The sequence below is a fragment of the Saimiri boliviensis genome, chromosome 21 (genome assembly GCF_048565385.1).
Source record: "Saimiri boliviensis isolate mSaiBol1 chromosome 21, mSaiBol1.pri, whole genome shotgun sequence".
Classification (NCBI taxonomy): Eukaryota; Metazoa; Chordata; class Mammalia; order Primates; family Cebidae; genus Saimiri; species Saimiri boliviensis.
This window is the reverse complement of record NC_133469.1, coordinates 25,277,869-25,298,739: the sequence shown is the minus strand read 5'-3', so window position 1 is coordinate 25,298,739 and position 20,871 is coordinate 25,277,869. Positions and strand designations below refer to the sequence as shown.

General features: G+C 50.8%; 2 protein-coding genes across 6 annotated transcripts in view; one reads left to right on the top strand and one right to left on the bottom strand.

Annotated features, from left to right (window-relative positions):
• The window catches only part of YPEL1 (yippee like 1), a 36,191-nt gene extending 23,951 nt beyond the window's left edge, over positions 1-12,240 (top strand). For both annotated transcript variants that reach the window (XM_074390987.1, XM_039462365.2), the window contains 4 exons: positions 554-834; positions 6,693-6,736; positions 7,056-7,164; positions 9,194-12,240. In XM_074390987.1, coding sequence (XP_074247088.1) covers positions 554-834; positions 6,693-6,736; positions 7,056-7,164; positions 9,194-9,283 — 524 coding nt within the window. In that variant the 3' untranslated portion in view covers positions 9,284-12,240. The remainder of the gene's footprint in view (positions 1-553; positions 835-6,692; positions 6,737-7,055; positions 7,165-9,193) is intronic.
• Positions 7,921-20,871, bottom strand: part of PPIL2 (peptidylprolyl isomerase like 2) — a 39,178-nt gene continuing 26,227 nt past the window's right edge. For 3 of the 4 annotated variants that reach the window (XM_010330462.2, XM_010330464.2, XM_010330463.2), the window contains 6 exons: positions 16,394-16,450; positions 15,274-15,346; positions 15,122-15,184; positions 14,869-15,002; positions 14,479-14,581; positions 11,919-12,829 (listed from right to left, as the gene is read on the bottom strand). In XM_010330462.2, coding sequence (XP_010328764.1) covers positions 14,485-14,581; positions 14,869-15,002; positions 15,122-15,184; positions 15,274-15,346; positions 16,394-16,450 — 424 coding nt within the window. In that variant the 3' untranslated portion in view covers positions 11,919-12,829; positions 14,479-14,484. Of the gene's footprint in view, positions 8,818-11,918; positions 12,830-14,478; positions 14,582-14,868; positions 15,003-15,121; positions 15,185-15,273; positions 15,347-16,393; positions 16,451-20,871 lie in introns of those variants that run through there. The other variant, XR_743759.3, reaches the window with a different exon arrangement.

Below are 20,871 nucleotides of genomic sequence, written 5' to 3'. Positions count from 1 at the left end.
AGCTGAGATCACGCCGCTGCACTCCTGCACCCCAGCCTGGGCAACAGAACGAGACTCCATCTCAAAAAAAAAAAAAAATGTCGGATGCGGTGGCTCATGCCTGTAATCCCAGCACTTTGGGAGGCTGAGGCGGGCAGATCATGAGGTCAAGAGATCAAGACCACCTAGGTAGAGATGGCATGAGCACGAAAAAAATAAAATTAAAAAAAAAAAAAGAGATCAAGACCATCCTGGCCAACATGGTGAAACCCCGTATCTACTAAAAATACAAAAATTAACTGGGCGTGAAGACACATGCCTGTAATCTCAGCTACTCAGGAGGCTGAGGCAGGAGAATCACTTGAACCTGTGGGCGGAGGTTGCAGTGAGCTGAGATCATGCCACTGCACTCCAGCCTGGTGACAGAGCGAGAGACTGTTTCCAAAAAAAAAAAGAATAAAGAAAAAGATCTTTAACTTCCAGCCCTACCACCCCCTGTATGCCCTTCCCACAGGTACCTCATTCACACATGCGTTCTCTCTGTGACCCACCGCTTTGTCTGATTGCTTGGCAGGTTCCATTTTTCTCTTGTCCCAGCTGTGTGGACAGTGCCACACGCCCTCCTGGACAACAACGGCTCTTGCGTGCATTTTCCAGTGTTTCTTTTGTCAGAGAGGCCAGCAGAGCCGCGGTTCTTCCAGAACCAGCCCTGAGCTGAGTGCGGAGCACCTGGGAGAGATGGTGAAGATGACAAAGTCCAAAACTTTCCAAGCGTATCTGCCGAACTGTCACCGAACGTACAGCTGCATCCACTGCAGAGCACACCTGGCCAATCATGACGAGCTCATCTCCAAGGCAAGTGACATGCCAAAAAATGGATGGCACAGGCTGGGCGTGGTGGCTCATGCCTACAATCCCAGCACTTTGGGAGGCCGAGGCAGGTGGATCATGAGGGTCAGGAGTTCAAAACCAGCCTCACCAACATGATGAAACCCTGTCTCTACTAAAAATCCAAAAAAAAAATAATAATAATCTGGGCATGGTGGCATGTGCCTGTAATCCCAACTACTTAGGAGGCTGAAGCAGGAGAATTGCTTGAACCCAGGAGGCTGAGGTTGCAGTGAGCTGAGATCGCACCACTGCACTCCAGCCTGGGTGACAGAGCAAGACTTTGTCTCAAAAAAAAAAAAAAATTGCTGGCGCAATGATTATTTGTCATTGTGGTACCTAATTAGTGGATGAATATTCAAGCATTACATGACCTCCTGAGTCTCCTGTGTCCTGAAAGTCTAGAGCCTTCAAGGCAGCACTGGTGAGCGTTTTGTGCATGATTAATCACGGCTACACTATGATCACAGATGTGATCCCGGCATTGGTGCATGGGTTTCCAGGGCCAGGCAGCTGGGACTCCCAGGAATTAGGAGGTGCAAGATGAATCACTTGTTTCTCAGAGCAGAAAACCAGAGAGGACTGAATGAGCAGAAGTTAAGTCTAGAAAAATCTGTGGAAATCATTTAATAATAAGGGTATTAAGAAATTTTTAAAACTCAGCGTGATTAAGAACAAAAGGGGTTCAGGAAAATGCCCGAGAGCGCGTGGCTGCTTTGGCAAGGTCTGTGGGAACCTGGGTGAGGCTCCTGCCGGCTGGTCTGTGACACATGAGCAGCCTTGAAGATAGAAATAAGATCCCCCAGCCCCTCCTTACTGCACTGGGCTCCTTATTAGCAGTGTCAAACAGCTGTGAATATTTAAACAGGCCAAACATCACGGAGGAGCTGATGCTCACTCAGGCAGTGAGTTCTCCACTGACAGTGTTCTCCACTGATCCTCAGGTCATGACCTCCCCCATCCTCACAGGTCATAATCTCACCCATCCTCAGTCATGAGCTCCCCCATCCTCAGGTCACCATCTCCCCCCATCCTCACAGGTCATGACCCCCTCCCTACTCATCCTCCTGGGGCATATGAACCTGCTGATACTTTGGAAACAGGTCGTCAGGAAGTTTTGTTTTCTCCTTTTCAGGAATCTTCTTTTAATAGGTATTTTATTTACTTTTTTTTTTTTTTTTTTTTTTTGAGAGACAGGGTTTTACCATGTTGCCCAGGCTGGTCTTATACTCCTGGCCTCAAGTAATCCTCTTGCCTTGGCCTCCTAAAGTGTGGGGATTATTGGTGTGAGCCACCAATCTCGGCCAGGAATTTCTTAGCTTTTCTGTTTAACTCAGTGAGAAGAACACTTACCTGCTTGTAGTTTTGCTAGGTAATAGTGAGAGGCTCCTCATTTCTGTTTATCATCTGAGATCGAAACTGTTAAATGAGGCAGTTTCTGCCCTCTCATTGCCTCTGGGGCTCCTGTGTGCACTGGGAAGTGTGAGGTGAGAAGTGGAGGCAGCTAGGCACCCTGTTTCCTGGGTGTTTTCTGAGGCAGACTGTGGTAATGAGGTGGTGAGAGGCGGAGCTGCTCTGGGCCTGCAGGTAGGGGCAGTGAAGCTTGTAGCCTTGGGGAGCCTGGTGACACCTGTGTGTTGGCCATGACCTAAGCAGGTGACCTGAGCGCTGAACAGGTGGTCATTGTTGGCCCCATGCATGGTTTTGTTTCGGAAGGATGCCAGGTGTGTTCATCACTACGTGGCCAAAAGGAATTTAAGATGCTTCTGTTGAAGAGCCTGGAAGTCACTGAGTTGTTTAAAAACTGTATCAAGAGCAGAAGCCTAGCTGGGCGTGGTGCCTCACCCCTGTAATTCCAGCACTTTGGAAGGCCAGGGCAATTGGATCACTTAAGGTCAGGAGTTCAAGACCAGCCTGACCAACTGTGAAACACCATCTCTACTGAAAAGACAAAAACAAATTAGCTGGACATGGTGGCACATGCCTCTAATCCCAGCTATTTGAGAGGCTAAGACATGATACTAGCTTGAATCTGGGAGGCGGAGGTTGCAGTGAGCCGAGACCACACTACTACACTCCAGCCTGGGTGACAGAGCAACACTCTGTCTCCAAAAAAAAAAAAGCAGAAGCCCGCTTAGAAGTCATTTGGTGCCAAATGAGCGCTCATGATAAAAAAAAAAAGTGCCAAGAACTAAGTTCTCCGAGCGCTCAGGCTGCCAGGAAGGATTGGACCTCATACCTCTGCGGGCGACAGGCTGGGTGAGGTGGCAAGATAACGACTAGAGGAAGTTCTTCTCCCTTCTGTGGAGAGTCTTTCAGGGATTCACTGAGACCATGAGAATAGCTGCCACACAGAACAGAATCCAGTACCTGCGAGGTGAGAGGCACTGTCTCTACAGCCTCTGAGTCCGTATTTGTCACTAACAAAGGATCCCCTGGCTTGAGGGAGGCTGTTCTTACTGTAGGCAGCTCTGGTTACTAGAAGGCTCCATCTAGTTAGCAGATTTTCATCTGTGATCCAAATCTGCCACACCACCTGTTTATGTAACGTTTTAATAGATCACAGCTGTGCTCATCTGTTTACAGAGTAATCAGAAGAGGGTCCATATGTCGCCAAAGCGTAAACTACTTACCGCCTGGCCCTACTTTACAGGAGTTTGCTGGCCTCAACTCTGATAAGACAGCTCTGAATCTGAATCCCAAAACTGCTCCTGTCTCTGAGCCAAACCCTATTTAAAAATAAGGACTTTTGGCCCGGCGCGGTGGCTCAAGCCTGTAATCCCAGCACTTTGGGAGGCCGAGGCGGGTGGATCATGAGGTCAAGAGATCAGGACCATCCTGGTCAACATGGTGAAACCCCATCTCTACTAAAAATACAAAAAATTAGCTGGGCATGGTGGCGCGTACCTGTAATCCCAGCTACTCAGGAGGCTGAGGCAGAATTGCCTGAACCCAGGAGGCGGAGGTTGCGGTGAGCTGAGATCACGCTGTTGCACTCCAGCCTGGGTAACGAGAGCGAAACTCCGTCTCAAAAAAAAAAAAAAAAAAAAAAGGACTTTCAGTAGGTGAGAATTAGGAAATTCAGTCTAGAAAACTGAAGACTGATAAGGATGTGGGAAAAGTCTATAAGATGATTATTAGACTGCATATAGAATAATCCTAGAAAGCCACGTAAGGGAATACTCGTTTTTAAGCCTGTATGCTTAGAACACAAGTTTATTTCAGGCTCCGTGAAATAAGTGAGATGTCTACCAAGGACAACTGGGAGCTCTGCTTTTTTTTGCTGCTGTTGTTTTTGAGATGGAGTCTTGCTCTGTCACTCAGAATGAAGTGCAGTGGTACCAGCTCCGTTCACTGCAACCTCTGCCCCCCTGGGTTCAAGTAGTTCTCCTGCCTCAGCCTCCTGAGTACTTGGGATTACAGGTGCCCACCACCACACTCGGCTAATTTTTTGTATTTTTAGTAGAGATGGAGTTTCATCATGTTGGCCAGGCTGACCTTGAACTCCCGACCTCAAGTGATCTGCCCACCTCAGCCTCCCCAAGTGCTGGGATTACAGGCATGAGCCACCACACCCAGCCTATTTCTATTTTTTAGAGGCAGGGTCTCACTGTGTTCCCAGGCTGGAGTGTAGTTGTGCAATCATGGCTCTCTGAACTCCTGAGCTCAGGCAGTCCTCCTGCCTCAGCCCACTTTTATTGTCGTTTTTTGGTTTTCTAATTATGAACACTGTAACCTGTGGCCATTCTTGTCACATTTCATTATATACTCAAGCTGGTTTATTGTTTACAGTAAATGGGACTGCTGGGTCCTATAGTATGTGCCCTTTACATTTTGATATTGTCAAATCATGGTTCAGTCAACATTTGTCACAGCCCTGCGCCTTTGTGCTAAGGTTAGGCCAAAAACCCCAAAAAAGGGCCGGGCAAGGTGGTTAACACCAGCCAATACAAAACCATCTTTGTTTTATACAGAAATGTTGCTTTCCTCTCTTCTTTCCAGTGAAATTTATATATGAAAATCTGCCAATGTATATCATGGATGACATACACAGTTTCCTTCATGGGAGTGGTATTGAGTGAGCATCTCTTACCAAATGACCCAAGACATTTTTAAATAGCCTCCATTATAAACTGTAATGTAAGCCAGGCTACGGGGGCTCACGCCTATAATCCCAACACTTTGGGAGGCCAGCATGGGCAGATCACTCGAGGCCAGGAGTTTGAGACCAGCCTGGCCAACATGGCAAAACCCTCTCTCTAAAATATCCTATCTCTAAAAATACAGAAATTATCTGGGTGTGGTGCTGTGTGCCTGTAATCCATTATTGGAGAGGCTGAGGCAGGAGAATCTCTTGAACCAAGAGGCAGAGGCTGCAGTGAGTCCAGATGGTACTATTGTACTCCAGCCTGGGTGACAGAGTAAGACTCCATCTTTTTTTTTTTTAATCCCCACCCCCACCTCCAAGACTTTATCTCAAAACAAGTAAACCCCCCAAAAATGTTTGATTTGGTTTGCATCTCAAGTCAATTGAGACTTGAGACGGGGGCACTGGAGCAGGCGTTCCCACCTGTTCTGTGAGGGCAAAGGTCACGGGGAGTGACCTGAGTGCATCAAGGGGTACAGATGCCCTATTCTGGCTCCTTCATGCTTAGTCACCTTAGAATACGTGAATATATCATGAGCTGTTTCTGAGCTCATGATATTTTCCTGGTGAGATGTCACTAGAAGGGCCTTTCTCTATCTTGTGCTGTGACTTTTTTTTTTTTAAAGACAGAATTTCACTCTTGTTGCCCAGGCTGGAGTGCAGTGGTACAGTCTTGGCTCACTGCAACCTCCTCTTCCTGGGTTCAAGTGATTCTCCTGTTTTAGCCACCTAAGTAGCTAGGGTTATAGGCACCCACCACCCATGCCCAGCTAATTTTTGTTTTGTTTTTTAAAGATGGGGTTTCACCATGATGGCCAGGCTGGTCTCAAACTCCTGACCTCAGATGATCCACCCACCTCGGCCTCCCAAAGTGTTAGGATTACAGGCGTGAGCCACTACGTCCGGCCTAATTTTTGTATTTTTAGTAGAGATGGGGTTTTACCATGTTGGTTAGTCTGGTCTCAATCTCCTGACCTCAGGTGATCCATCCACCTCGGCCTCCCAAAGTGCTGGGATTACAGGTGTGAGCCACTGCGCCTGGCCTAATTTTTGTATTTTTAGTAGAGATGGGGTTTCACCGTGTTGGTTAGTCTGGTCTCGATCTCCTGACCTCAGGTGATCTGCCTGCCTTGGCCTCCCAAAGTGCTGGGATTACAGGCTGTGAGCCACCGTGCCCAGCCATGGCTGTGACTTTGAAAACATTTCAGTGGGAAACTATGGACACTTCCCCCTAATATCTGACAGCAACGCATCTGAACTGCTGCACAAGAGGCAGCGAGGAGAGCCTTCTGAGGATCTGTGGGTTTTCAGGTAGAGAAAAATCTTTCGTGATCCCCACTCAGAACCCCTCTAATCAGGTAGAGCTGTGCAAACATATGAAATCATTTAAAAACTGATTTTGCCATGATTCCACAATAATAGTCACTTGGAAGAATGTTGATGCAGCAGTCAGCCACTTCCTGACCGTCAACACTCAAAAACAGCTTGCAGCTTTGTTAAGTGGCTGTTATTACAAGTGGAATTCTAGAGGTGGATGCCAGTGTCTGCTCCCAGTGACCCATCTGGTGCAGCTAACAGAACCCTGGTGGCGGGGCAGGGCTCCCATGGCTCTGCACAGCACCTCTTCTTTCCAGAAAGCACTCACAGCCAGTCTCATGGGGCTTTCTTCTTCTTTCAGTCCTTTCAGGGGAGCCAGGGACGCGCCTACCTCTTCAATTCCGTGTGAGTATCCTGGCTCAGCCTGGGGGGTGGCACGGGCCCGGCCTGGATGGCACCTACGCAGTGCCCTGTGTAGAATCACCTGGGTCTTTCCAGGTCCTGAAAGGACCACTGTTCCCTGCCTGGGAGTTTCTGAAAGCTCGCTAAGGATCTTGCCCCCCAGCCTGTTCCATCATTCTTTCCCAGTGGTGGGCAGGGCTGGGGGAGAGGTGCGGTGCTGCTCCCCGGCCGGTTCCGTTTAAGGGAACTCCTAGGGGGACAAGGCGGGGCCTGGCCAGGGGCGGGCCGGGCCTCCAGCGCGGTGGCCCCTCTGTCCCCGCAGGGTGAACGTGGGCTGCGGCCCCGCAGAAGAGAGAGTCCTTCTCACCGGGCTACACGCAGTCGCCGACATCTACTGCGAGAACTGCAAGACCACGCTCGGGTGGAAATATGTGAGTGCCGCCCGCTCTCAGGGATGCTTGTGCCACATGGGGACGTGGCACCGAGCTACACCTTCCCCCTGCAGTGTGGCTCCGGTACCAGTCACAGCACTTTCAGAAACTCCAGTTCCTCAGGCGGGGACTGGAGGTCAAGGCTGCAAGTGAGCGGTGATCTCACCGCTGCACCCCAGCCTGGGCGCCAGTGAGGCCCCGGCACAAAACAAAACAAAAAACACCACTTTTTCAATCCCCACCACATTTTCAATCCCCATTTCTTCCTAAGCAGGGCTCTCTGCACCCTGATCTGGCCTCCAAAGTCAACCAACCTGGCGCCCTCAGGCCCTGCACCCTCCTGCCCTGCTCTCCCTCCTCCACTGTCCTCAAGTCTGTCTTCCAGGCTCCACTATATCTGGCGAGTCCTCCTCTCCCCCCGACCACCTCAGACTCCATGGTTTTGACACTCGGGCTATCTGGTAGATGTTCCCATCGCCCTTCTTTTTTTGAGATGGTCTCCAACTCCTACCTCAAGTGAGTCTCAGCCTCCCAAAGTGCTGGCATTATAGGCGTGAGCCACGCGCCTGGCCTGCCTGCCTGCCTTTTTTTTTTTTTTTTTTGAGACAGAGTTTCGCTCTTGTTACCCAGGCCGGAGTGCAATGACGCGATCTCGGCTCACCGCAACCTCCGCCTCCTGGGTTCAGGCAATTCTCCTGCCTCAGCCTCCTGAGTAGCTGGGATTACAGGCACGCGCCACCATGCCCAGCTAATTTTTTGTATTTTTAGTAGAGACGGGGTTTCACCATGTTGACCAGGATGGTCTCGATCTCTTGACCTTGTGATCCACCTGCCTCAGCCTCCCAAAGTGCTGGGATTACAGGCTTGAGCCACCGCGCCCAGCATCCTTTTTTGGAGGAGGCTTTCCCATTCTGGCTCTGGTGTTCTTTGGGTCCAGGCCGCCTGCTCTCCCCCTTTCCTGAACTTCTGATCATCTCTGGTCTCCCAGATTCCTTGTGGGTTGTGGAAACAGGCTCCATGAGACAGGCATGCATCCCAGCCCTTCCCCCTGGTCAGTGCCATACCCGTCTGTGGGCCCCACTTCCAGAAACCCCTGCCTTCCCTGCATGGCCACCACACTGCATTCCTGCCACAGCTGCACCCACTGCTTCCTGCTGGCACAGGCCCTCCTGTGTCTGCCACACCTGGAGCTGCCGCTTGGGTAGGCAGGACCTGTCTTGGTCGTCTGTGTCCCTAGCACCAGGCCACACACTCGGCATAACAAAACGATGAGGATGTGTTTGTGGGAGAGAGAACTCCTCCCCATGAAGGGCCTTCTCCAGATACCCTGGGTTTTTTGAGACAGGGTCTTGGTCAATCTCAGCTCATTGCAGCTTCAGCCTTCTGGGCTCAAGTGGTCCTCCTACCTCAGCCTCCCAAGTAGCTGGACAATTGGCACACCAAACTTAGCTAGTTTAGTAATTTTTTTATTTTTGTAGAAGAAAACCAAACTATGTTGTGTAAGCTTGTCTCAAACTCCTGTCCCGGCCCCCCGAAGTGCTGGGATTACAGGTGTGCACCACTGTGCGCAGGCCCCAGATGTCTGGCTCTCCCCCTTCACTCCAGTTAGGCACGGAATTCCTGGAGTGTAGTCCTCTGCGTATCTTCAAGCCTCTGAAATTACCCCACAGGTAGTAAATGTCCAGTAAACAGATCTGCGCTCCACTGTCCTACAAGTAATCCCAGCACTTTGGGAGGCTGAGGAGGAATCACTTGAGCCTGGAGGTCAAGGCTGCAGTGAGCTATGACCCCCACACCACTGCACTCCAGCCTGGGCCACAGAGTGAGACCCTATCTCAAAACAAAGGAACGGAAAACCTTTTAGCCTATGTGCTGCCCTCCTGGCGCTGGGTGAGTGACGGCTCAGGGAACATCTGGGTATAGTTAATAGTACACACTTGGGTTTTGTTGTTGTTTTGTTTTTGCCAAAGGAGTGGTGAAATTGAAAAGTGAAAACTCGTCTTGAAACCTTTGTCTCTTGTTTTTCAAGGAACATGCCTTTGAGAGCAGTCAGAAATACAAGGAAGGAAAATTCATCATTGAGCTTGCTCACATGATCAAAGACAATGGCTGGGAGTAAAGTGAGAACTTTTCCTTCTCCTTCGAATGCTATTTTGTGAAAGAAACTGAATGTGATGGAAACTTAGGAGCATCTGACAGCCTTTCTTGCCCTCTGACCTCAAAGGCTAGTTGCACATAGCTGTTGACACTCTCAGCCATTTCTGTGGGTAAGGTGTCCCATCTGATCTGTTCTCTTTGTGTATACGGTTGTTTCTGAAAATTTTCAATGAGCTTTTTCAAGTTCTAGAGAAAGAATTAACCAACTGATGACTTATCTGCCTAGTTAATACCTTCCTTGTACCTTTGTCTTCAATATAGTTGGTATCTGCTTTTTTTAGGTTCAGTAGGAAACCAAACTGAGTCTTTGAAGACCATAGGGACAGGGTCTCTTTAGATAGCAAGTCTTACCTTTCCCTTTTTCAGAGAAAAGATATTGTAGCCCACCCTCCACCCTGCTTCAAATTGGCTCTTCCTCTTGCAAATGGATTGTTAAAGTACAGTGTTCACTTAAGAATCTTCCAGAGGCCAGCACTGACATTTTAGATACACTATAGAGAAATGTGTCTAGTGGAACATCTTGTTTATTTATGCCAATAGATTCCTTATCTAGAAAGCAGGTGAGCTAGTTCTTAGAGAACGCTGTCCCAGGGGCCTCCAGAGGTACTGTTACTGAGGGGACAGCCTCACAGGGTCTGGTACCGGGGGTTGTGCCCTCAGCGGTGAAGCAGCTTAGGTAGCAGGCAGTTACTCAGTGGCTGGTCCATGTCGTTAAATTAACCCACTGGACCGAGTAAAAGTCACATTTAATTTTCTACCCTGGATGTACTTGAAGAAAAAGAATTATTTTTGCATATGAAAGAGTCCAGAACCCACAGGAAAAACTTCAAAACTTGAGATTTGCTAGAATGTTTTAAAATTCGCTCAGAAAAGGTTAAAATGAGAAGTTTGGCCTTTGTGCATGCAGACGGCTGGCCTGCTGGACGCATCGCCCCTCCCTGCCTGGTGCTGTCCCATGTCACATGAACTGATAGAGGGGCCTGTGGAATCTACTAAGGCCTGTGTTTCTGCCACATATTTTATTATAAATTCCAGTCCATCTACCCACCTGCCCTCCACCGGGAGTGGGCACCCCATAAAGGGTTTAGGCCACCTTGCAGAGGATGGAGGCCAAAAGCCACTCCCAGATAAGTTTGGTTTTCAATATTTAGTAACTTGTCTCAGAGCAGAGGGCAGGCAGGGGGCTGGGGGAGGCAGAGGAGCAGCAGCTAGGAGAGCACTGAGCCTGGATATTTCTCAACCTGGCAAGTGGCTCTGAAGCTGCCTTCAGACAAAGCTAGTCTAGGGCAAGAGTGTGAGCTGGTAGACAAGAACCTCCTGCCCAGCTTCACCTCCCCCAACTGCAGCCCCTCCTAAACCCAGACCTGTGGCCCGGGCAGGCATTGAACTGTGCCCACTCAAGTTCATTGCCCACATAGAGCATGCCTTTGGGTACTATCTCTTTGCCCAAGCCTCAAAGCCTTGGAATGTGGGAAATGCCACTGCCCTGGTGGGCACGGCACTGAGATGTGTCAGCTCAGCAGGAGCGAGAGGCAGTTCCTTTAAAGCACATCTTCCATTTAGGAAGGTAATCCTTGTACTGTCTCGTAAGCCTCCACATCCTGCTGTGGCCCTGCAAGCAGCTTTCTCCCTGCGCTAGCCTCCCCCGCGTGTTTAGGCTGGCCCAGCACATCCCCATCCTCCTGAGCTCGCGTGCAGTCACCCAGAACCTGGGAGTCACTGCAGGCTGCCGGGCTCTCACTGCCATGGTCTCAAGCCTTGAAGAGGCTCCACCCATGAGCTGGCACATGACGTTAGCAACACCTGTGGCTTCAGTCAATGGTTTTGAGACTGTGAAGAGGCTGAAAGACACCTTCCCAGCTGGAGGAAGGAGTTCACTGAAAACTTAGCTTAAACTGATCCTTCCCTTCGAGTCTTCATTCCTTTCCCACGTGGGAACCCAGCCTCAGATACCTCGGGGACTAGGCAAACAGTTGGGGGGCTTGTGCCATTGTGAGGACAGCAAGGTCCTGAGTGACTCAAGATGCTTCACTTAAATTGAAGAATCTTCTAAAACTCTTCTGACCGATTTTTGTATATACTAAAATTCTATTTAAAGCTTTTCTATGTTTTGGGCAAGTTTACTGCTCCTTCTGTTTGAGCACTTTGGTTTTTGTATTGTCCTTTGTGATGGCACTGACTGAACATTTTTTACTGGTAGTCTTATGACTTTTTTTTTTCTTTTGTAATTTATACCAACAAAACTTTTATCACTTTTTTTGTTGGTCTTCTGCAAAATACAAGCTCCTTTTTAAACCAAATGAACTGACCATGAGCTGGCTTCAGGGGAAGTGCTATTCATAAGACCATATCCACCACCCTCTTAAATTCCTAAACAATAGCATCTGGGACTTTTATTTAAATTATTTTAAAATCTTCCTTGAGAACAGGGAGGTGATGTCAGGGTTATAAATGGATTTAAATGAAACACTAGTATGTCTGGCACACTGCATTTGCTTTAGGAATGTGGTTTAGTGTTGTTTTATACACAGTATTTTTATACCTTAATGCTTATTCTTTATGGTATCTGTCAGATAACAGAATCAGAAGTAAGAATCTTCCCAAAAATCCGAGTGGTTTTAATATCTAGAAAACTACAAATTAAGCTCTAAAACAAACTACAGAAATGTAAACCCTCACTTGCCCAAAGGTGCTTGGAGGCCTATCCTCTGCCCCAGGGGCAGACAGCCCTGAAGCCCTTCCTGCACTGTGCAGACCGCTGGTGAAGCTGGAAGGTCACCCACGGCAGCTTCACGGAGCAAAACTGCCGTGCCCAAGCGTGGGGCCTTCAGCCTCCTCTGTCCTCTGGCCACACTGCCAGCCCTTGGTCCGTATCTGTGTGAGGTTTACGAATAAAGCTTCTGATGTCAAATGTTTAAATTGTGCCCTCTGTGGATGAGGCCATGACCTGATCCAGAAGGCTGAGCTCAAGCTCTCTGTGGCACCACCGAGAGCAGAGGGCTGTCGTGGGGTCTTGGAGCTCTGGAGCCAAGGGCAGCCTGGTCATACCTCTGCCCCCACCATCAGGGGGATTTGAGTGTGGCCAGAGAATAGAGTCAGGGCCAGCCAGGGGGTCAGGGTCCTTCCAAACCTCCTTCTCCCTCCCTGTTCAGGCCTTCACCCCCAGCTCCCTGCCCCCTTCCCCCCGCCCCCCACATACCTCGGACACTGGCTCAGAGGCCTACAGGTGTCCTACTGCATCTCTCCTGTGCAGGCCCAGCTTGGTGTCTGAGCCTCTTACAAGCGAGTTACTGCCAGGCTGGACCAGGCCTCACTGAGGGCAATGCCTGGTGGGAGGCATGGAGGGTGTCAAGTCACTTTAGAGCCAGTCACAGGCAGGGGTGAGCGGCTGGAGAGGCGAAGGAGTGAGCCGGGTTGTAGTCCTTGTTCTCAGCACGATGAAAGGCCAGGGGCTGATGTGCAGCAGGGTGACAAGGGGCAGAGAGGCCTCCAGCAGTCATCGAACAGCCTATGGCAGTGGACAGGGAGGCAGATGAGGTTATCACCTGACATCCAGGGAGACAAAGGGCTCAGCCCTGCAGCTTCAGCATCAGTGATGAGAAAAGGAATGGCAGAGGTACAGCCTGGAAGTTGCTGATAGGTTCAAGATATGGGGTGATGAAATTGAGAAAACCAAGAACAAGGCCTAAGTTAGGACTTAGTGTTAAGCTCTGGAGAGGGGCGGTGGCCTCAGGAAACCCAAGAGGCAAGCATCAGGCGAGGAGCACGCCTGACATCAGAGAACACTGACAGGCTGACGATGGAAGAAAAAGCCAGCCAGGGGCACATTTATCAGAAAAATGGGGGTCAAGGAGGGATCGTTCAGTTAGGAGATGCTAATACGGCCGGCCCAAGGCCATCAGAGTCTGTGACAGGAGGAGCAGAGTCGTGGAGCCCAATGTCCGGTCCTGAGGGCAAGGCCCCCTTCTCAGCGGGAGGGCAGGGAGAGGGTCAGCCACTTGTTCTCATGGCCGTAGACACTGGCCTCAACCAGTGTGGGTCCCCTCAAGATTCTGATGGGGCAGAGAGAAGCCAGGCAGGCTTGGGATAAAGCCCAGGTGCTACGTGGCCAGAGCAGTTGCCTCCGTCCCCAAGAGCAGGAAAGGTGTTTAAAAGTAACGTCAGGCCGGGCGCGGTGGCTCAAGCCTGTAATCCCAGCACTTTGGGAGGCCAAGGCGGGTGGATCACGGGGTCAGGAGATCGAGACCATCCTGGTCAACATGGTGAAACCCCATCTCTACTAAAAATACAGAAAATTAGCTGGGCATGGTGGCGCGTGCCTGTAATCCCAGCTACTCAGGAGGCTGAGACAGAATTGCCTGAACCCAGGAGGTGGAGGTTGCGGTGAGCCGAGATCGCGCCATTGCACTCCAGCCTGGGTAATAAGAGCGAAACTCCGTCTCAAAAAAAAAAAAAAAAAAAAGTAACATCAATGGTGCAATCCAGCGCTGGCCATCAGAAGCCCCTAAGGTTTTGCCAAAACAGACTGAGGAGCCCACCCTGCAGAGGCTTAGGCTCAGAAGGCCCAGCATCTGAAAACGTGTCCCAGGTGATGGCATTAGTCAGGGGACCACATTCGTCGTATACAGACAGTCCCTGAGAAGATAACAGAAGAAGGGGTAAGAAAACCAGACTTACAGCTGGGTAGGATGATGCACACTTGTACTCCTAGCTACTTGGGAGGCTGAGGCAGGAGGATCACTTGAGCCCAGGAGGTCAAGGCTGCAGTGAGCCATGATCACACCACTGCACTACAGCCTCGGCAACAGAGCAAGACCTGGTCTTAAAGAGGAAAACAGAATCTGGAGAGATAGTCCTTTCTCACTAACCTGACGTGCCTACTGGAAGCCTGGGGTGCCAGCCTGTGTGCAGGGCAGGCCTTATGCCTGGAGGTCCCAGCAGTGGGCTCTGCCTGGGCCAGGTCCTGGAAACAGAGCCAAGCCTCTTGGCAACAGGTCGAGGGATGGGGAGTCGATGGGCTCCCAGGGGCCAAGAAAGGGGATGCAGGCAGCAGGTACAAGCTTTATTGGATGGCAACAGAGGGCAGCAAGAAGGCTAGAAACAGAGAAGTGGACACAAGCCCAGCCCTGCAACCCACCAAGGTCCACAGTGACCAACCTGCTGCTACCAGGAGCTGAAGTCCCCAAAACCCCGACTGGGCTTCTTCTTGGAAGTGGGGACAGTAGCACTGGTTGAGGGCTCTTCCTCTGCCGCTCGCTTCCTGGGAATAGAAGCAGCTGCTGGGAGCCCACACCCTCCACACAGCCCTCCCGTGTAGGCCCAACCCCTCCCAACTGCTGCGCCCATGTCCCCCTGAATGCAATCGCTTCCACCTGCTGAGGCCCTGGCCAGGCCTTCAGAGGTGGTCCTCATCTGCAGAGGCCACAGAGCACAAGCCCACACCCAGGACCAATGCCCGTGGCTTTCCTGCCCCTCTGGGTCTGACCCTCAGTCCTCAGTTAGCCCTAGGAAGCATCATGGGAAACAGGACATCCCTGTGGCACTCACGTGACTGCTGGATTGATGTACTTGCCCACGCCCTGGCGGAAGGTCTGGGGGCCCTGGCTCCCTGCCTGAGGCTGGCTGCTCTTCACTTTGGTCTCCGGGGCAGTCTCAAGCTGCGTCTTCCGCTCCTGGGCGATCTGTGGCACAACAGGGCGGTGGCTAACCAGCAGCACCTCGGGCAGGACAGATGCTAGGCTTGGGGTGGGAAGGTGCACTGGTTCCGACCCTCATAGGTGGTGGCATCATGCCCCCTCACCTGGGCATCAGCCTCCTCGTACGGGTCCACAAACACTGTAGTGGTGTCGATTCGGATCTCCTCCTAGCAGCAGAGAGGGCTCAGTGCGCGGCAGGTCCTCCCCCGGCCTGCCTGGCCCCTAGCCACCACGCCCCGCTTCCCTGGGGACAGACCTTAGGGCGGTCAGTTTTGGGGTCACTCTCCACATTCTCCATGGTTGTCAGTACGTCAAAGCCCCCAACAACCCTGTAGCAGGGAGACAGAGGCAGGTGTGCATGTGTTCGGGGAGGGCACCCCGACAGCTGAGCCCCCAAGGCATGAGAGAAGAGGGGCTGAGAGCATGCCCAGGATGCTGGGGTCCTCCTGGAGGTTGGCCTGTCAGTCCTCCGCAGCCACCAGGAAGGCAGGGAAAGGGAGTGGCAAGGGCGGGGTTAGCAGAACATGGCCCTGGGCAAATCCACTTGGGTTTTTTCTGTTTTCTTTGGTTCCCCCTCAACCCCCAGGAAAAACAGGAGTCACAAAACATGGTTTGTGCTTTCTCTACTGGTTTGGTAAATACAGTTCTACTTGGCCAGAACTCTACATGACACCTGTGTCTATCCTGTTGGTTTCATGCTGCTTCCACACAACTGGATGGGTGTCAGAGACCATGTGGCCCACAATGCTGGAGAGCCCACTGGACTAGAGGGTGAAGGGAGCCAGGCGTGGCCAGACTTGGGAGTGGTGCGCAGTCAGTTCTGAGACAGGGCAGCAGGCAGGCCATGCAGGGGCAAGTTTCCTCCTCTCCTGAGCCCAGTGAGTCTGTTTTGTTTTTTTTGAGACGGAGTTTTGCTCTTGTTACCCAGGCTGGAGTGCAATGGTGCGATCTCGGCTCACCGCAACCTCTGTTTCCTGGGTTCAGGCAATTCTCCTGCCTCAGCCTCCTGAGTAGCTGGGATTACAGGCACGCGCCACCATGCCTAGCTAATTTTTTGTATTTTTAGTAGAGACGGGGTTTCACCATGTTGACCAGGATGGTCTCGATCTCCTGACCTCGTGATCCACCCGCCTCGGCCACCCAAAGTGCTGGGATTACAGGCTTGAGTCACTGCACCCGGCCTGAGCCTGGTGAGTCTGGAGAGCCAGACTTCTCTGGCCCATGGAGCACCCCCGGTCCCAGCTCTGCATAGCCTCAACCCCCAGCAGTGACAGCCAGCATAGCACATGGCTCAGGTCTGGTGAGGCCGCCTCAGACGAGGAAGGAACCCACCTACCCCACTGACCCCCCAGGCTTCACAGAGCCACTTCCCTTACCGTCCAAAGATGGTGTGCTTCTTGTCTAGGTAGGCACAGGAGCGAAATGTGATGAAGCTGGGGAGGAAGGCAGGAAGGTTAGGGAGAAGGCGGCAGCTTCTGCCATTGGCCTGCCTGGGAGCACACCAGGAGCTACCCACCCTCTACAGCCAGCTCTGGAAACCTGCAGCTGCCATGGACACGTGTGCATGTAGCTCCCGACTGTTCCCCACTGGGGCAGGTCATTAGCCCCCAAGGCTGCCTAGAGGACCCTGGACTTCAGCTGTCCCCAGGTACTCCTGCTGCCCCGCCTGCTGCCCATTGTTCATCGGGTAGTCCCCGTGCCCAGAGTGAGCCTGGCCATGCAGCTCTGTGGGAGGTGGCTTGAATGAGGGGATACCTGGAAAACCAAAGCCAGCCCCATGCCATCAGACACCTGTCGGACAGAGGACTCTGTCCAGGAGAAAGGAGGCAATGAAGCCAGTTAAGAAGAAACGTGGGTAACATAAATAAACATGGACCAAGAAAATGCTTACGTCGACCGGGCACAGTGGCTCATGTAATCCCAGCACTTTGGGAGGCCGAGCAGGTGGATCACTTGAAGCCAGGCGTTTGAGACCAGCTTGGCCAACATCGTGAAACCCTCTCTATTAAAAATACAAAAATTAGCTGGGTGTGATGGCCTGTGCCTGTAGTCCCAGCTACTTAGGAGGCTGAGATAGGAGAATTGCTTGAAGCTGAGAGGCAGAGTTGTAGTGAGTTGAGATGGCACCACCGCACTCCAGCCTTGGCAACAGAGCAAGTCTGTCTCAAAAAAAAAAAAAAGGGGAGGGGGTGGAATTAAAACACCCAAGAGCACTGCCATGAGAACAGGACAGAGTTTCTGTCAGTCTGGTCTGGGAGGAATGCAGAGATTGTATCTCATAACTTTGGACTTTAAACAGAAGTCCTTCTTAACCTTAGACTAGAAGTAAAACTTCCAAACCAGGAGAAAGAGAAGAAAAGCAAATGAAAAGAAATATTAAAAAGGTAACTAGAAAGCAACAAGACCATAGAATATGACAGACTACCTGAAGAATTAAGTCCATACTTAAAGACTGTCAGGATCAATCCCAGCAGTTTGGGAGGCTGAGGCAGGCAGATCACCAGAAGCCAGGAGTTTGAAATCAACCCGGCCTATATGGTGAAACCCTGTCTCTACTAAAAATATAAAAATTAGCCAGATGTGGTAGCGGGTGGCTATAATTCCAGCTACTTGGGAGGCTGAAGCAGGAGCACTGCTTGAACCTGTGAGGCACACATTACAGTGAACCAAGATCTTGCCACTGCACTCCAGCCTGGGTGACAGACAGACTCCATTCTCAAAGAAAAAAAAAAAAAAAAAAGACTGTCAGGATGAATGAGAAATGAGAACTCAACAGACTCCCCAGCTATATGAGCCTTCAAAAAGCCCTGAGGGAAGAGCCGGAGAGGCTGAAAGAAAAATATATTTAAAAAAAAAAAAAAAAAAATGATGGAAGACCCCGGGTGGGTCCTGGCGCTGACCACAGAGTAGTCCCCAGGGTGGTGCAGGCTGGCACAGCCCACAGAGACTCCGCTGGTGACAGACACAGGACTTAACCCACTGCATCAAACACGCACTCCCCAGCCACACAGGGACACGCTCCTGAGCCCACCAAATCTGACCATACCTAGAGCCACCAGACAAGTGTCCGCAGACATCACACCCACAGCAGTGCAGACCTGAGTGCTGACCTGTAAATGGTTCTCTCGCTCACTGATTTCACAGTGAAGGAAACTAGAAGCAGAATTAAACTCAGGAGGGAAGAGAAAACCATCCTGAGGCAAGCTCCTCCAGGAAAACCTTTAATTACAAGAATCATGGAAGGGAAAACAGCTGTAACAGAAATTAAAATCTAATGGTCTTTGAATATAGTAAACAGGCAAACCTTTGGCAACAGTTGTCCAAGAAAGCACAAAATAATACTAGAAATAAGAAGAGAAGGCCGGGCGCGGTGGCTGATGCCAGTAATGCCAGTACTCCGGGAGGCCGAGGCAGGTGGATCACCTGAGGTCAGGAGTTCCAGACCAGCCTGGCCAACATGGTGAAAACCTGTCTCTACTAAAAATACAAATAACAGCGAGGCATTGTGGCGAGCACCTGTGATCCCAGCTACTCAGTAGGTTGAGGCAGGAAATCGCTTAAACCTGGGAGGCAGAGGTTACAGTGAGTCAAGATCGCACCATTGCACTCCAGCCTGGGCAACCAGAGTCAAACTGTCTCAAAAAAAAAAAAAAAAAAAAAAAAAAAGAAGAGAAGGTGGCAACTGATCTGTCAGTAGTTTCACTGGCTGGTTAAGCCAAAGAAAAATGAAAAATAATGAAATGACTCTCCAACCCCAGCCCCTGCCAAACAACAAAAACCAACCTACTTGAAAATAACAGACAGTCCTAAGCAATCCTTGGCTAAAAAGAAATTGAAAGGGAAGTAGCAACAAGCAGCAAGAGGCCGGGCGCAGTGGCTCAAGCCTGTAATCCCAGCACTTTGGGAGGCCGAGGCGGGTGGATCACGAGGTCAAGAGATCAAGAACATCCTGGTCAACATGGTGAAACCCCGTCTCTACTAAAATACAAAAAAAATTAGCTGGGCATGGTGGCGTGTGCCTGTAATCCCAGCTACTCAGGAGGCTGAGGCAGGAGAATTGCCTGAACCCAGGAGGCGGAGGTTGCGGTGAGCCGAGATCGCGCCATTGCACTCCAGCCTGGGTAACAAGAGCGAAACTCTATCTCAAAAAAAAAAAAAAAACCCAGCAAGAGCAGTGAAGAGGAAACATGCACCCTCAGAATGACAGACGTGGCCATCAGCACCAGACATGGATTAAAATAGAGAAGGAAGAAAAGCACCATGAAGAAGCAAAGACAGAAACTGAAAATAATGACACAGGAAGTGAAATCAGACAAACCCTGCAAAGATCATTAAGGGACTGAGGAATGGAAAGCGTGATTAGGAATGAGAAACAAAAGGTGAGCAGAGAGGCCAAGAGAATACCAGACTTTGTGGAAACAGGTGCCCCTTAACCCTGAAACGAAAGCCCGAGGAAGTGGCACAAATGGCTGCCAGCTGCCTTTGGCTGGCTGTTAAACACAGCTGACTCCAGTGTGATTTTTTTCCCCCATACAGGGTCTCAGTGCTGCCCAGAATGGAGTGCAGTGATGCAATCCCAGCTCACTGCAGATTGACTTCCCTGGTTCAGATGATCTCCCCTCCTCACCCTCCCAAGTAGCTGGGACTACAGGTGAAAGCCACCACGCCCTGCTAATTTCTTAAATTTTTTGTAGAGATGCGGTTTTGCCATGTTGCCCAGGCTGGTCTCGAATTCCTGGGCTCAGCCAATCCACCTACCTCAGCCTCCCCAAGTGCTGGGATTACAGGTGTGAGCCACCACGCCCAGCCAACCCTGTGATTTTAACCATTCCAGACCACAAAGCCACAGCCAGCCCTGCTCACAACATGCAGGGGCCACATCTGTCACAGCAAAACCTGTTGGAGCCAATCCACACAACCGAGACCACGTATGACAGGGCAGAAGGCCACAGGGAAGCCACGACAGGCCAGGGTTCACCTCCAGAATGCCACAAAAACGCCAGTCCACTCTGGCCTTGTGGTGGCCACATCCAGAAATCACAGGAGGTCCAGAAAAGCACAGGATCATCATAACAGATGCTAAGAAAGAAGACTCTAGAAAGTCAGCCACCCTCCTAAAAAATAGCCCAACAACAAACGAAGGCACAACAGCAGTTCCCATAGAGCACAGCAGAACGCCCACTTCCCCCTCCCCATCAGGCCCACGGTGACAGTGGCATGACAAATGTGCACCTCAGGGAAGCAGAGAGGAGGCCAGGTTTTGCTGATAAGTGTGAATATCTAAAAAACCCAAAAAAAACTCTTAATAAAAACTATCTGAATTATAAGGGAATTTGATAAAGTGGCTAGATATAAAATGAATGGTAGTTTTTTCCCACATGAGCAGAGATCCCCAAAAGTTGGGGGAAAAAAATCCACTTACAAAAGTATCACAAATCATAAAAAATCCTTAAGACGCTGTATGCCGGAAGTCGTGGGACCCATGCGAAAAAACAATGAGATCTCATTAAAAGACCGAAACATATCTAGAGGGAAAGTCAGGCCACTGTTTTGGGTGGCAGGTGGATGGAAAGGGGTCCTCTGCTCTTCCACAATACACGCACCTGGCCCCTGTGCACATAGCCCTGTGGGACCCCCATCCCCTGCTGCCTGCCGCCAGCCTGCACAATGCTCCTCACATGTACAAGGGCCATGCACTCCCCAGACCTCCTGTCTATCCAGCTGCCTCTCCCTGTCCAGCCTGTGTACAATCCCTCTCACATGCTGCTCTAGGACGCTGACCTCCCCCAGCACTGCCTGGCCACAGGCACCATGTGCACCCTTGGTCTATCAAGAGGCCCTTCTAGATCTCCAG